This window comes from Hemitrygon akajei, chromosome 2 (genome assembly GCF_048418815.1).
Source record: "Hemitrygon akajei chromosome 2, sHemAka1.3, whole genome shotgun sequence".
Classification (NCBI taxonomy): domain Eukaryota; kingdom Metazoa; phylum Chordata; class Chondrichthyes; order Myliobatiformes; family Dasyatidae; genus Hemitrygon; species Hemitrygon akajei.
Genome location: NC_133125.1, coordinates 182,785,320 through 182,802,566, shown reverse-complemented (window position 1 = coordinate 182,802,566; position 17,247 = coordinate 182,785,320). Strand labels below are relative to the sequence as shown.

Genomic DNA, 17,247 nt, shown 5'->3' with positions numbered 1-17,247 from the left:
GATGCAAATTGGAGAGGATCCAAGTCGCCTCTCAGGCAGGAGCTGATATGTTTCATCACCAACCTGTCAAAACAAGTCATCACTGTCGATGTACCTCAGTGTAACTGGGCGATAGTCACTGAAGCAGGTCACCACGCTCTTCCTGAACACCAATATGAATGAAGCCTGCTTGATGCAGGTGGTACCACACTCTGCTGAAGCAAGAGGTTAAAGATCTCAGTGAACACACCAGACAGTTGATCAGCATTTTAGTACGTGGCCAGTTACCCAGTCCGGTCCAGACGCTTTCCTGGGATTCACCCTCCTGAAGACAACCCACACTTCAGATCATCGGATCATCGGGGGATGTGGGAGTTTGCGATGGTTCCTCCATGTTCTGATAGTCAACGTGAGCAGAGAAAACATTGAGCTCATCTGGAAGTGAAGCTCTGCTGTCTCCCATGTCACTTGATTTAACTTTATAAGAGGTGATAGCATTCAAACCCTGCCACAGCTGTCGAGGATCCATCGTTGACTCAAGGTTGGTTTGGAACTTCACATCAGTGTCTTCAGATCTTCTACCTCCTCCTTGATCTTAACAATGAGAAGAGGGCATATCCTGGGTGATGGGGGGCCTGAAGGGTCAATGCCACCTTTTTGAGGCATTGCCTTTAAAAGATGTCCTGGATGCTGGGGAGGCTGGTGCCCGTGATGGAGCTGACTGAGTTTACAACTTTCTGCAGCTTATTCCGATCCTGTACAGTGACCCTCACACCAGACGGTGATGCAACCAGTTAGAAAGCTCTTCACAGTGCATCGGCAGAAAGTTGTGAGTGTCTGTGGTGACATCCCAGTTGTCCTCAAATTCCTCAGGAAATATAGCCGCTGTCGTGCCGCTGCCACTGTAATTGGATCAAGATGTTGGGCCAGGATAGATCCTCAGAGATGTTGACACCCAGCAACTTGAAACTGCTCCCCCTCAGCAAGCTGTTTACTGTTTACCTGTGCTGCACACTACATGCACTCTGAATTATGTTTTATTAATTTATTTGTGGTAATATTTTGTTTTCTCTGCTGTGAGTGATCTGTGTTTTGTGGGTGCACCGTGGTCTGGAGGAATATTTGTTTCATTTGGTTGTATTATGTACAGTCAGATGACAATAAACTTGAACGTGTCCTATTTAACTGAAGATAATTTTAACTCTTGTATAGTCAGTTCACTCTACAATAAATGTGACATTCTGATAGCTTCTCTGATTATTTGCTGAAGCTGAAATTTTCCCAGTTGCTAAAGATACCCAGTGAACCCAGCTCCCTCTGCATCTGCAGCCTCTCCCCATTTCAATAATACACTCCTTCGTTTTCCCTGACAAAATGAACAATTCCACATTCTGCCACCTTACACTCCATTTGTCAGATGATTTGCCCATTCTCATCACTTTGGACCCTCCATATGTCCTCATCACAATTTACTTTCCTCCTTATGTTGGTGTCAAATTTAACCTCCATATCATTGGTACCTTCATCTCCCTCAGCAAGAACATTACAGAAAATTATGAAAATCTCTGTTCCCAGAACCAAACACAGCGGCATCCAGTTTTACAACCAGACAACCAGAAAAGACCCATTTATGCCGACTGTCTTCTTCCTGTTTTACATTCTCCACAATAACCTTTGATATGACACCATAGTAAATGTTCACTGGAAATCTAAATACAGCAGATCCACCTTTACCCACAGCACGTTATCACTGTAAAAAGAGGCCAATAAATAGATCAAAAATAATATCCCTCTCACAAAACTATGTTGATCTTTACTGATTTAGGTGTCCTGTTATTATGCCTAATGATTAAAATCTCATCTGTGCTCTCAGAACCTGCTAGATCTTTATACCTCACATTCCCTGACCCAGTTCTACAACAGTTTAGTCCAGATGCATTTGAAATTTCTTCACTTCTCTAACTCTCTTCTCCTGTGAACTCCTGATCTTCATCTCTCCACCACTGGTGTGTGTGCTTTGATTTACCACAAAGACCAAACTCTGACTTTCCCTGTCTGAAACTCTGCACTTGTGCTCCTCCTTTCAAACTGAACTCTATGTTCAGTCCAGGGTCACCTGCATCATTATTGTTCCCTGTGACTTGCCGACATATTATTGTGCAATTTGCCTCTGAAGCTTCACAGTATATTTCACAGAAACATAGAAAACCTACAGCACAATACAGTGCCTTCGGCCCACAAAGTTGTGCTGAACATGTCCCTCTCTTAGAAATTACTAGGCTTACCCATAGCCCTCTATTTTAATAAGCTCCATGTACCTATCCAAAAGTCCCTTAAAATACCCTATTGTATCCGCCTCCACCACCATTGCCGGCAGCCCATTCCACACACTCACCACTCTCTGAGTAAAAAACTTACCCCTGACATCTCCTCTGTACCTACTCCCCAGCACCTTAAACCTGTGCCCTCTTGTGGCAACCATTTCAGCCCTGGGAAAAAGCCTCTGACTATCTACACGATCAATACCTCTCATTATCTTATACACCTCTATCAGGTCACCTCTCATCATCCATCCCTCAAAGGAGAAAAGGCCGATTCACCCAACCTATTCTCAAAAGGCATGCTCCCCAATCCAGGCAACATCCTTGTAAATCTCCTCTGCACCCTTTCTATGACTTCCACATCATTCCTGTAATGAGACGACCAGAACTGAGCACAGTACTCCAATTAGGGTCTGACCAGGGTTCTATATAGCTGCAACATTGCATCTCGGCTCCTAAATTCAATTCCATGATTGATGAAGGCCAATACACAGTACGCCTTCTTAACCACAGATTCAACCTGCGCAGCTGATTTGAGCGTCTTATGGACTCGGACCCCAAGATCCCTCTGATCCTCCACACTGCCAAGAGTCTTACCATTAATACTATATTCTGTCATCATATTTGACCTACCAAAATGAACCACTTCACACTTATCTGGGTTGAACTCCATCTGCCACTTCTCAGCTCAGTTTTGCATCCTATCAATGTCCCGCTGTAACCTCTGACAGCCCTCCACACTATCCACAACACCTCCAACCTTTGGGTCATGAGCAAACTTACTAACCCATCCCTACACTTCCTCATCCAGGTCATTTATAAAAAATTACAAAGAGTAAGGGTCCCAGAACAGATCCCTGAGGCACTCCACTGGTCACCGGCCTCCATGCAGACTATGACTCATCTACAACCACTCTTTGCCTTCTGTGGGCAAGCCAGTTCTGGATCTACAAAGCAATGTCCCCTTGGATCCCATGCTTCCTTACTTTCTGAATAAGCCTTGCATGGGGTACCTTATCAAATGCCTTGCTGAAGTCCATATACACTACATCTACTGCTCTTCCTTCATCAATGTGTTTAGTCACATCCTCAAAAAATTCAATCAGGCTCGTAAGGCACAACCTTATGAATTAATATAATTCGTTATATTAATGCCAGGAACTGGAGGTTTTGCTACTATTCTTGAACTATAATCTGTGTTGAAAGTTTATTTGTGAAGTGGACTTAGCCAGGAAATTCCTGAATGAGGACAAGAGGAACGAATAACAATATTTTGAACTTTATTTTATAAGCTGGAAAGGAACTTGGGGGTAAAAGCCACAGAGCTGAAAGCTGCTGTTGAATGAAAATGTTGTTGTAAGTATCCAAGAGAGACACAAGGGAGACTGTTCTACTCCTTCCCAACCTTATCACTGTCTGGATCATGAGGGGAACCTTTCCCTCGGTCCTCAGCTCCAAACTGATTTTGTGTTACATTGAAGTTCAACACAATGTGAAACACAAATGAATTGAGTCAGCCCCTCTCAGGGCCCCTTCTGTTAAAGACCCCTCTGGAGTCAGTTCAGAGACAATTCCCAAATATTTCCAGGCATTCTGTGTCAGTGCAAAACATCAGCTTATAACTGGAAGGAAAAGAACAACTTCACCCAAATGTAGAGGACTGGAAGAATTGGGATAAGTTGTTGTTAATTCAGACGAGATTTAATTTGATACCCTTTTCTTTTTGAAGATATGTCACATTTTACTTGCTTGCAAATTTATATGCAAGTGTGCATTAAACAATGACAGATACCTTTCAGTAATTCCCAAATCTCGGTCACATCCAGAAGATCATTGATATAAAATGAAGAAAGCTGCAATCCTACGATCAACACACAAATCACTACAAAGTCCAACAGTGAAAGGCCTGCAATTAAAAATAAATCAAATAAGCAAACATGTAACAAAGCTCCAGAGAAAGGTCAATGAAAACTTCCAGTGGTTGCAACAACCAAACTCTTACACTGATGTCCCAGTGAAGGGAACATGCCAATTCCCACCCAGTGTGCCAACCTGTGACCCAGACCTGCACCAGCAGACCCTCTGGTAGATTAACAAGACACTGAACTGCAATGCCATGGAGGAATGACTAATTCATGGTGCCCACTCTATTTTCCACGTGGGTCTCCAGCCCAGTCTTTACATGTCACCTGCTGCCAATTTCTGCACTGGCTGCTCCTACTGGTTCCAATGGCCAGACCTTAAGGAGTTCATTAAGGTCCATAGTCTCTTTCTCCCAACATCCACAACAGTTGCTTATGGAGAAACCTATAAATATCACAGAAACCTGCTGAAATTCCCATTCCAATTCTGACCAGTTTCCATAGCATCTGTTGCTCATAATTGGAGCTCGATGCCAATTCTTCACTGGTGGAAATTCCTCACTGGCTGCATTCAGTGTGATTGCAACCTAATTTCCCTCATTTCATGCTGTGGTAACAGTCCATCAGAGAAGAGAAAGCTGTACATGGCATTCATCGAACACTCAGACATGTCAGTCACTGTCACCAGCTCCATCACTCCAGATGTTTGTGTTGGAATGTCAGATGGTGAACAGAGGAAGGGAACAGGAGTGTTTCTGACAGCTGCTTTGACTCTGCATATCTATTCACTGATGTACGTAGATTGAAAAATTCAGACAAATTCTGTGAATGGGAGCCACAGTGAAAATCTACTTTAACTCTGCCCACCATCTTGGTGAATCTTTTCTGCACTCTTTCTAGACTAATCACATTCTGACAGGCTGCATCACTGTCTGGTGTGGGGGTGGGGTGGGGCTACTGCACAGGACCGAAAGAAGCTGGAGGGTTGTAAATTTAGTCGACTCCATCCTGGGTACCAGCCTACAAAGTACCCAGGACATGAGGCAGCATCCTTTATTACGGACCCCCAGCACCCAGGCCATGCCCTTTTCTCACCGTTACCATCAGGTAGGAGGTACAGAAGCCTGAAGGCACACACTCAGCGATTCAGGAACAGCTTCTTCCCATCAGCCATCTAATTCCTAAATAGACATTGAGCCCTTGAACATAACCTCACCTTTTTAACATATAATATTTCAGTTTTCCTTCTTTTACACAATTTTTAATCTATTCGATATACATACGCTGTAATTGATTTAGTTAGTTATTATTATTTTCTTCTTCTATATTATGTATTGCATTGAACTGCACTGTTAAGTTGACAAATTTCACGACACATGCTGATGCTAATACACCTAATTCTGATTATGTAATATTCATTTTATGATTACATTTATTTGTAATATTTATTTATGTCTGCAAGATTGGAAGAGTATACTCCAGGTGTGGCCCAACTAAAGATAATAAATTGTAACGTGACGTCCCAACCTTGTACTCAATGCCCTACCAATGAAGGCAAGCACACCACGCACCTTCTTTACAATCCTGTCTGTCTGTGTCACCACTTCCAGGGAACTATGTACTTGTCCAAAGTTAATTACCATCTGCCATTCCTATGCCCACTGACACAGCGCACTTAGACAACTTTTTTCACTGTCCATTATCGCACCAATTTTGCTGTTGTCCACAGATATACTGACCATGTCACCTACATTTTTGTCCAAATCGTTAACATCAATGACAAACAACAGGGGACTGAGCACTAATCACTGCAGTACACTATTTGTCATCCATTGCCACCTCTGCCTCTGACAACCAAGCTAAATCTGCTTTAGTGATGCGGTTGGGAGAATTATTTTCTTGGATATTGGTGAGAACTTTGTTGCTCTTTAGGAAATATCACCAGATGATCCGTTACATTCTCCCAGGGAACATAAATGGTTCCTTGGTTTCATGTCTCATCCAAAGGCAGAGGTGTACTGGAGTGTTAAATTATCAGAGATTACACAGACTAGGACTGCATTCTCTGCCGTTTACTCAGATGTAATTGGAGTTTTCAAGATATTAATGGTAGATGGAAGCTATTTCCACATGTTGGGACTGAGAAACGTTACCACAGAAATTCCCTTACAAAGCACCGTTTTGATTCAGTGTTTTACAGTTGGGATTTACTTTTCCAGAGTGGAAATGCCCTCCACAGAAATTCAATAGTGTGCTGTGTACAGTGGTCATCCTCACACCCTAATGGGGTTTCCACATCCGGAACACTGGTGATGTCATTTCCTGTTCAACATCCTCCTGTCGGGAAACTGCAGTGTCATTAGACTGGAACTTGGAGATGCTCCTGACTACCTGCCATGGTCTCCTCTCAGTGAGTAAATGTAGCCTCAGTAACACCGTCTGAAGTCCCCATCACTTGTTTAAATGGCCAAGACCAGACTTCTGAAAATGCAACACTTCCCTCGCACTGGTTTGGGGGATGTGGGTCCTGTAGTTACTCCCCTCAGCTTGTCCTGAGAGGCTGATATTGAGCATCCCACTGGAATCTCTCATGATGGGAACTGGGTAGAGACTCCAGGAAACTAACCCAGAGACAATAAACTACTGGCCTCAGTGTGCTGACACTGTGATATCATTGTATGAACACAATTAAACCTCAATCAAATCCGGCACATCAGCAGCCCCTCAGGATTAGGGTTGATCTGTTTCCACCTCAGTACCATGGGTTCTGAAGTGAATATTATTATTATAATTTAAATATTATGATTTAGCTGCATCATTCCAGAATAATAACTATTTTGTTCTCCTTAACATTGGTATACATTACATTACATTAAACAATTGTGAATGATAAGAGTATTGGTCACGTACCTCCAACCACAGACCAATACACTAACACAATGTACATGGCGGTAAGTGACAAAGTATTACAGATCCACAGGCTTAGAAAATAAAATCTGTATCCCAGACGTCCTGTGGAGAAATAAAAAATACGCAAGCCATTAACAATCTATGCAGACTGATTATGACACTGGAGGCCATTCTGGACATCAATCAATGCTAGCACCCCAGGGATCAATCGCAATCCCACCCTTGACCCCACTTTAACCGTTACTCTCTCACCCCAGTTGTTACCAATGACAAACCCTCCATCTCATCTCCCCAAATGTAAAAGACATAACAGTAAATGTCCTTGGTGAGAAATGTTCTAAACCATCAGAACCAGATGCACCTGATTCAGCATCATCGGTCTTCCTCCCCATCACTAAATTATTTGTTCAAAGATTAACCTGAAGTGCAAGAATAATCCCTGATTTGCTCTTGACTCTGTAATTTTTCTCCAACAACCTGTTAGATGCCCATCGATGGGAGTGACTGAGACTGTCCACCTGTCTCTGTGGTTCCCTCCCATCCCTTTGCCCACTGGATCAATGTTCCCAAATGTTCCTGTTGCCCTGGTGTTGAAATTGCATCTCTCTCTCACTGGATTCTATCCCATCTCAGTTCTAATTTCAGTTTCTCTACAAAGCCACCGTGTGTCTGTGTCAGGCTTCGTGTCTGTGGACTCACTTTCATCAACTTCAGTTCTGAATGTTATCTGTTTAATTTTATTGTTTGTATTTTTTTCTACACATCATGTGTTTGACAATCTTCTTTTTCATGGGTTCTATTGTGTGTCTTTGTTTTGTGGCTGCCTGTAAGGAGACGGATCTCAATGTTGTATATCGTACACATACTTTGATAATAAATGTACTTTGAACTCTGATGTACCATCCCCATTCTAATCCTGCCCCTTCTTGTTCAATTGATCCTCTTCACTGCCAACTTCTCTTCCAGGGCAAATGTTAACTGACATTGTTAATGGTTCCTTCTCCTCAGATATTGATCCTCCTACTTTGAAATCTCCCATCGTCACCTCTCTGCATTTAAATAAAAGCAAAATCCTGCAGCTCAGCCATGGCAACATCACTGTCTGGCCATTCAAATCCATCCGGTTGCCTGGTGACTGGAGCTGAACACAATGTGTCCAAAACAATATAGTGACTGGAAAACCCCACGTGTTGAGAATCTGAAATACACTCAGTGGCCACTTTATTAGGTACACCTGTATACCTGCTCGTTAATGTGAATATCCAATCAGCCAATCATCTGGCAGCAACTCAATGCATAAAAGCATTCAAAAATTGTCATGAGGTTCAATTGTTGTTCAGACCAAACACTAGGATGGGGCAGAAATGTGATCTAAGTGACTTTGACTGCGGAATGATTGTTGATGACAGATGTGGTGGTTTGAGAATCTCAGAATCTGCGGATCTACTGAGATTGTCATGCACAACAGTCTCTAGAGTTCACAGAGAATGGTCCAAAAAGCAAAATAAAACATCCAGTGAGTGACAGTTCTGTGGCTGAAAATGTTTTGTCAGAGAATGGCCAGACTGTATCAAGCTGACAGGAAGGTGACAGTAATTCAAATAACCAGGTGTTACAACAGTGGTGTGCAGCAGAACATCTTTGACAGACAACATATCGAACCTTGAAGTGGATGGGCTACAGCAGCAGAAGACCATGAACACACACTCAGTGGCCACTTTATTAGGTACAGGAGGGAGCTGAGTGTATCAGAGAAAATGCTGGAGGGACACTGCAGTAGAAGCAGCATTTGTGCAGAGATTTGATGTTTCTAGTCACAGAGAAGCGTGAGAGAAATCCTGAGAAATACAAGAGAAAGAAAAACAACGGTGTACGATACACTGCAGTTGCTGGAAATTTGGAATAAAAAAGAATTCCGGATTTCCATTTCTGCATCTGTGGAGAGTGGAAAACAGAGTTTTGGTCACACACTCTGATCTTGTATCAGAAGTGGTCAGTTCTAACATAAACTGGAATGGCTGGTTATCTGAAATTGATGAATTCATTATTGCAGCTCTTGGGACTCAATGTGGAATAAGGGATGCTGCTCCTCAATGGGCTTTGCTGGAACTGGGGAAGAGGTTAAAGATGGGAAATCAGAGAGAAAACTAAAGTGATGGGCAACTGGAAGCTCACTGTTACCCTCGGTGTTCTGCAAAGTGGTCACACAACCTGTAATGGTTTCTCCAATGTGCAGGAAACTGCTGTGAGGACACAGAATTGGAAGTACAAGTCACTCACTGCTTTACCTGGAGGGTTATATGTGTGCCAGGAATGGGGAAAGGGAAGAGGTAATAAAGCAGGTGTTGCATCTTCTTTGGTTCTGGGAGACAGAGGTGTCCCATGTGGAAAACTGCATTGGAAAGAGAGGTTCTTTCAAAATAAACTTTTGCAAACACCCAAGAGAAATTGCCATCAAGTCTGAAAGAAAGAGCCACATGTACTGTACGCTCACCAGCAGGTCTGAGAGACAACTGCTCAAACCCCTGACACTAGATGGGAGTAGAACTCCCTTCACAACTCTGCCCTCTATGTGAATGAGGCCCCTGTTTCCAAAGGCACAGCCACCATCAGGATGAAAGGGCATCTTTCCCTCAGTCCCACCTCTAAACAGACTTGGTGACACAGTGAGATGAGGCAACACAATGCAGCAAACACGAGTGAATGAAGACGGCTCCTCTCATGGCCACTTCTCCCAAATATCTTCTGCAGTTTGGTCAGAGGTGACTCCAGGACTGTTTCAGGTATTCTGTGTCACAGCAAAGCACCTCAAAACTGGGGAAAAATGGGCAATTGCATCTCACAGGTCACAGATCAGAGGGGAAGTGGGGGGAGGGGTCAAAGGTGTAATCGACTATCCACATTTTCCCTTATTTTTGTTAAAGTTCATTCAGGTTTACTGGGTGGTGTCTGAAAGTTCATGCAGGAGCAAATTAATCAATGACAGATACCTCCGAGGGTTTTCCACCTCCACTGGTCCGGTAACACGGCTGAACGAAGAGATGGTGCAGAAATCACCTGTCCTGCAGTCAATACAGCGATCAGTATAACATCCTTGAGGGAAAGCCCTGAAATTAAAATTAAATTCAAATCATTAAACATCTCACGGGCAGCGGATGACAAATGATGCAACAACCATAATGTTCCATAATTTCCTGCAGAGAAGGGAATGTTCCAACCCCGGTCTAATCTCACCGATCTGTGACCCAGGCTGACACCAACTGACTCTACTCTGAGAATCATTAATCACAATGCATCGTTATACCCGTCAAGAATGGATTATTCAGATTCATTTATTTATCAGATGTACATTACAACATACAATGAAATGTAAAGGCAACACGAGTGAATCTGTGGATGCTGGAAATAAATTAAAAAAAACACAAAATGCTGGCAGAACTCAGCAGGCCAGACAGCATCTATGGGAGGAGGTAATAACGACGTTTCGGGCCGAAACCCTTCATCAGGAGTGAGGTAACATGGGATGGTCGAGGGGGGATAAGAAGTGGGGGGAGGGATAAAGTAGAGAGCTGGGAAGTGATAGGCTGGAGGAAAATGGGCGAGGGGGAAGGTGGAGAATTATGGGAAATAAAAGAGAAAGAAAGGTAGGGCTGGGGGGAGAGATTAGAGTGAGGGGGGAAAAAGAGAGAGAAAGAGAACCAGACTAAAATAATAGATAGCGATGGGGGTAAGGGTGGGGGGCAGGGGTACCAACGGAGGTCAGTGAGTTGGATGTTCATGCCAGCAGGAAGGAGGCTACCTAGGTGGGAGATAAGGTATTGCTCCATCGACCTGCGTGTGGCCTCATCTTGACGGTAGAGGAGGATGTGGACAGACATGTCGGAGTGGGAGTGGTCTGTGGAATTGAAGTGTGTGGCCACAGGGAGATCCCGCCACTGCTGGAGGATCGAGCGCCGGTGTTCGGCGAAACGGTCTCCCAGTCTGCGGCGGGTCTCCCCAATGTATAAATGGCCACATGGGGAGCACCGGATACAGTATATCACCCCAGTTGACTCGCAGGTGAAGTGGTGCCTCACCTGAAAGGACTGTCTGGGGCCTGGGATGGTGGTGAGGGAAGAAGTGTGGGCGCAGGTGTAGCACTTCTTCCGTTTGCAGGGATGAGTGCCCGGAGGGAGGTCCGTGGGGAGGGATGGGGGGGATGAATGGACAAGGGAGTCATGTAGGGAGCGATCCTAGATTATTCCTCCTCCCACCCTGTCTCCTGCAAAAATGCTATCCCTTTCTCTCAATTCCTCCACCTCCGCCACATCTGCTTTCATTCTAGGACAAAGGAGATGTCTTCCTTTTTTAAAGAAAGGTCTTCCCTTCGTCCACTATCAACTCTGCCCTCCATCGCGTCTCCCGTATTTCACACACCTCTGCCCTCACCCCATCCCCCCGCCAGCCCACCAGGGATAGAGTCCCCCGGTCCTCACCTATCACCCTACCAGCCTACAGATCCAATGTATAATCCTCCGTAACTTCCGCCACCTCCTACGTGATCCCATCACCAACCACATCTTCCCCTCCCCCCCCCCACTCTCGGCTTTCCACAAAGATCGCTCCCTACACGACTCCCTTGTCCATTCATTCCTTGTCGTTATTACCTCCTCCCATAGATGCTGTCTGGCCTGCTGAGTTCTGCCAGCATTTTGTGTCTTTTTTATACAATGAAATGTATTGTTTGCATTGACAACCAACACAAGCTGAGGATGTGCTGAGGGCAGGGCAGCCTGCAAGTGTCACCACACACTCTGATGCTACTTTCCACCTGATGTCAGGGGCTGCTACACAAATGCACATGTGGGCAGTTTGTTCTCATTGATCGGTGAAGTGCATTATCTGCCGATTGATCCATCCCAAGAGTAGGAAGAATGAGAAGAGCATACAAACTTAAGGAGCCGATTCTAAAAGGGTTACACCAACAAGAGATTTATAGAAAGGGTTAAGAAAGTAGTTTAACAAAGATAGGATCTTTGCCTTCATGAATAGAGGCATAAAGTGGAACAAAATCATAGTAAAACTTTCTAAAAGCAGTAGTGAGTGAGAATGAAGGTGATTGGGAGAAGAACAGAAAATATCTTGGGGATTCTCTTTATGCACAGTAGTGGACAGGGTCTAGAATTCATCATCAGGAATGGTGAAGGGATATTCAACTGTAATTTCATATGAGGGCTGGATAATTATCTGAAAGAAAGAAATTACAGAGCTGTGGGGGAGAGGACAGAACAATAGGATTCAGTTGTTTGCTCAGTGATAGAACCAATCCATTCTTAAAGGGGTGAATGGCTTCCTTCTCTGCGATAACTGTTCTGGGATTCTGTGAACCCAATTAATTCAGCTTTTGCCTCTCTCTGCTGCAGCACTGATTTGCATCGGCTGCATTCAATAGCCCACCAATATGGTCTAAATGTTAACTGCAAAATGTCATTGATAAATGAAGCTCACCTTGCAACATTAAGGTGTAGTTTGTCTGGATGGAGCTGACAGGATTGATTGTGATGCAGGTGTACACTCCACAGTCTTCAGATGAAGCGCTTGGGATAACAAGTGTTCTGTTTTCATCTGTTAGTTGGTGATGCTGGGAGATTTCTCCTCCATTCTTTTGCCACTGATACACATTCAAATCTCCAAAGACTTCACAGGTGAGCTCGACCGTGACACCCAGTGATTCGATGTTGGTAAGTATGGAACCTTCTGACAGCTCATCTAAAGGAGAGAATATGAAACCATAATATTCCTATCTTGATGTAGAATGCAATCTTACCATGTGACATTGCACCAGATATGTACAAAGGAACAAAAGCACAGTCGGTTCTACACACCAAATATATACACAACAATGGAAATAAAAGCCATTTAACCCCACAACACTGCTCTGTCATTGCACAAGATCACAGCTAACCTGATGGTAGATATTCCCATTTCCCATGATAACAGTTCACCTCTCTGCTTATCCAGGATCTATCTGCCTCTGCCTCTAAAATTTTCAGATTCCAAACTATCTTCTTCAGAGCTGTGGAAGCAAAAACTCAAAACTGTTTCATCTCTGTTTTAGATGTTCATTTGCGAGTTCATAGACGTGCCAGTCAGAGCAGGAATAGGATGATGGTACAGATGAATGAGTGGCTCAGGAAGTGATGTTTGAACCTTTTCCCCATTCAGATAACAGTCCGCACTATTGTTCCTTTTACCAAAAAGCATTATCTTATATTTCCCAACACTATATTCCATTTGCCACTTTTGTGTTCCAATTTGTCAAAGTCCTGCTGCAATCACATTGCTTTTTCAGCACTACCAACCCCTGCAACTAACTTCGTATCATCTGCAAACTTTGTCACAAAGCCATCAATTCCATTATCTACATCACTGACAAACAATGTGAAAAGTAGCGGTCCCAATACCAACACCTCTCCCCCCCCCCAGGAACACCACTCATCACCGGCAGCCAACCAGAAAAGGCCCCTTTTTCCCTCACTCACTGCCTCCTGCCTGCCAGCCGTTCTGCTATCCATTGCTGAATCTTTCCTGTAGCACCATAGGATTTTATCGTGTTAAACAGCCTCATTTGTGGTTGCTTATCAAATACCTTCTGAAAATCCAAGCAAATGACATCCACTGCCTCTCCTTTGTCCACATTGCCTGTTACTTCCTTGAAGAACTCTAACAAAATTGTCAGGGAAAATTTCCCTTCACAGAAACCATGCTGACTTTGACTTATTTTACCATTAGTCTCCAAATATCTTGAAACCTCATCCTTAATAATAGACTCCAACACATTCCCAACCACTGGGGTTAGGCAAACTGGACTACAATATCCTTTCTTTTGCCTTCTTCCTCTCTTCTTAAGGGGAGCTGGCCAAAATTGACTGGAAAGGGACACTAGCACAAAGGACAGCAGAACAGCAATGGCTGGAGTTTCTGTGAAAAATGAGGGAAGTGCAAGGCAGATATATTCCAAATCAGAATGGATGAAGGACACTACCGTAGCTGACAAGTGAAGTCAGAGCCAAAGTAAAAGCAAAAGAGAGGACATACAAGGAAGCCAAAGCTAGTGGGAAGATAGAGGATTGGGAAGCTCTTAAAAACTTGCAGAAGGAAACTAAGAAGTTCATTAAGAAGGAAAAGATGAATTATTAAAGGAAGCTGGGGACTAATATCAATGAAGATACTAAAAGCTATTTTAAGCATACAGGGGAGTGGAGGGGAGATATAGGACCAATAGAAAATGGCCCTGGAGGTATTGTAAGGAGAGACGCTGAGATGGCAGAGGAACTGAATGCATATTTTGCATCGGTCTTCACAGTGAAAGACACTGCAGTATACCGGACATTCAAGAGTGTCAGGGAAGTGGAGTTTGTGCAGTGAAAATTACAACTGAGAAGCTGCTCAGGAAGCTTAATGGTCTGAGGGTGGATAGAACTCCTGCACCTGATGGAATCGATAGATTCTGGCATCGTGCTGGATGACTAGAAAATTGCAAATGTTACTCCTCTATTTAAGAAGGGTGGCAGGCAGCAGAATGGAAACTATAGACCTGTTACTCTGACATCAGTGGTTGGGAATTTGTTGGAATCGATCGCTAGGGATGAGATTACAGAGTGTCTGGAGGCACATGACAAGATAGACAAAAGCCAGCATGGTTTTCTGAAATGAAAATCCTGCCTGACAAACCTGCTGCAATTTTTTGAGGAAATTACAAGCAGGGTGGACAAAGCAGATGAAGTGGACGTGGTGTACTTGCATTTTCAGAAGGCCAAATGGCCTACTTCTGCTCCTATATCTTATGGTCTTAGAGAGTGGAGTGACATTTGCAATCTTCTGGTCCTCTAGGACCATGCCACAATCAAGTGATTCTTGAAAGATCATGACCAATGCATCTGTTATCTCTTCAGCAACCTCTCTCAGGTCTCTGGGATGTAATCCATCTGGCCCAGGTGACATCCACCTTAAGACCTTCCACTTTGCCGCACACTTTTTCCTTTGTAATAGCAGTGACACTCAGACCTCTGGCACACTGCTAGTGTCTTCCACAGTGCAGACAGATACAAAGTACCGATTAAATTCATCTGCCATTTCTTTGTCTCAAATTACTACTTCATCGGCATCACTTTCCAGTGGACCAATATCAACTCTCACCTCCCTTTTGCTCCTTATATAACAGAAAAAGCTTTTGGTATCCTGCTTTATATTATTGGCTAGTCTACACTCATATTTCATCTTTTCCCTTCATATAGCTTTTCAGTTGCCTTTTGCTGGATTTTAAAAGCTTCCCAATCATCCATCTTCCCACTCACTCTGCTTTGATTCAAGTGTCTGATGGTTGAGGGTCAAAACTTGTTTCTGAATGAGTGGTGGCGGGGTCCCTGATGATGGAGGCTGCTTTCCTGCAACAACTCTCCATGTAGATGTGCTCAATGGTGGGGAGGGCTTTACCCATGATGGACTGGGCCGTATCCACTACTCCTTGTAGGATTTTCTGTTGAAGGGCATTGGTGGTTCCAATGATGCAGCCAGTCAATATACTCTCCACCACACATCTACAGAAGTCTGTCAGATTTTCAGGTGTCACACCGAATCTCCACAAATTTCGAAGGAAGTAGAGGCACTGCTGCGCTTTCTTCATTTTGCTCTTAACTGCTGCGCCCAGCACAAGTCCTCTGTAATGAGACACCAAGGAATTTAAAGTTGCCGACCCTCTCCGACTCTGATCCTCTGATGGGAATGGCTCATGGACCTCTGGTTTCCTCCTGAAGTCAGTAATCAGGTCCTTGGTCTTGCTGACATTGGGGAAGAGGTTATTGCTGTGGCACCACTCAGACAGATATTCAGTCTCCCTCCTATATGTTGATTCATCACCACCTTTCATCCCAGAATCACCACCAGCTCCAAGAACTCTTGCTGTTTTCCCAGTGGGACTGAGCAGCCTCACACATGGAAATGCTTTGCTGACTTTTGTCATTAGGAACAGACATTGAAATCAATGAAACGGGCGCTGCCGTGGAAACCATCAGACACGGCACCTCAGGAGGAAGGGGAAAGTGTACATTTAATAGGCTGTGGAATTACCCCCTCCCTCACACTCCATTAGTGCATTTTGACCCACCGGTGACCCATCTGCACAGGGAACATCGATACCCTGACACCTCAGCATTTTCAATAAGATTCTGGTCTTGTTATTTCAGAGAACATCCTCAGGATTGTTGCCTTTTTGTTAGCCAGGCTCGAAATATTTCTCACAGATCACCAGGGGCTGAATGTTTATGTCAGAAGCAGGGTTTAAACAACAAGATTAATGTGATCATTGTGAGCATTGTATGGATTTCACAAACATAAACAGAGACACCAATCTTAATTCTTTTTATATCCTCCATCTTCCTTCCTGGTCAGTTTCCCAAAATTCTAGTCCTTATCTCAGTACCTGGAATTACCAAACAGAATGGAAAAGTTTATTACAATAGATTGCTTACTTCACAGTGCAGAGAATGGCTTTATCCCACATAAACACGCCAATAAAAATTTGGTGGGATGAAATTTGGCAGCTCTAGGAGCTTTCTGTATCTTTTAAAATTAATATTAAACTTGACTTCCCTGTTTTTAAAACTCTTATTAGTTTGTGACCAGAGTACGTCACAGAATCACTTTCCTTTCATCATCCTGCTCAGGCTCTCAGGTTTTCTGCCACCGGTCTCTTAAATTAAAAAAAAATCTCCCTCAGAAGGAAATAGGCAGGTCAGCTTTTCTGAACTATGCTCCTCAACTGTGGAATTCAATACTAAAACCATAGGGGATGCAGACTCAGTTAACACCTTTAAATGAGAGCTTAAAATCTATTTATTTAATCTTGCTTTTTAATGAGCATCGTTTTGTCTTTTATTTACATTTATTTTTATTTTATTTTATTTTTCATATTTGTACTTTTATCCCATTGCAAACAACTTTGAACTACATCATCTGTTTGAAAAGTGCTCGATAAATAAATTTCATCTTTTATTTATTATGATTGTTATTGATGTTTCTTTCACCATCATGTCACACCCCTTTCCCCATTTCCCACACTAATCTAATGCATTTTGTACCTCCCTCCCCTCCCATTCCTTCTCTTGCTACTTTTTCCATTTCTCTGCCTTTTCCAT

The 17,247-nt window shown here is 43.5% G+C and overlaps 2 protein-coding genes across 2 annotated transcripts in view; both read right to left on the bottom strand.

Annotated features, from left to right (window-relative positions):
• Window positions 1-12,569, bottom strand: part of LOC140738404 (uncharacterized) — a 64,097-nt gene extending 51,528 nt beyond the window's left edge. The window contains exons 1-2 of the mRNA XM_073065661.1: window positions 12,560-12,569; window positions 4,093-4,206 (exon numbers count right to left, since the gene is read on the bottom strand). Of these exons, the coding sequence (XP_072921762.1) occupies window positions 4,093-4,206; window positions 12,560-12,569 (124 nt within the window). The remainder of the gene's footprint in view (window positions 1-4,092; window positions 4,207-12,559) is intronic.
• The window catches only part of LOC140721541 (obscurin-like), a 241,912-nt gene that overhangs the window by 130,601 nt on the left and 94,064 nt on the right, over window positions 1-17,247 (bottom strand). The window lies entirely within an intron of this gene.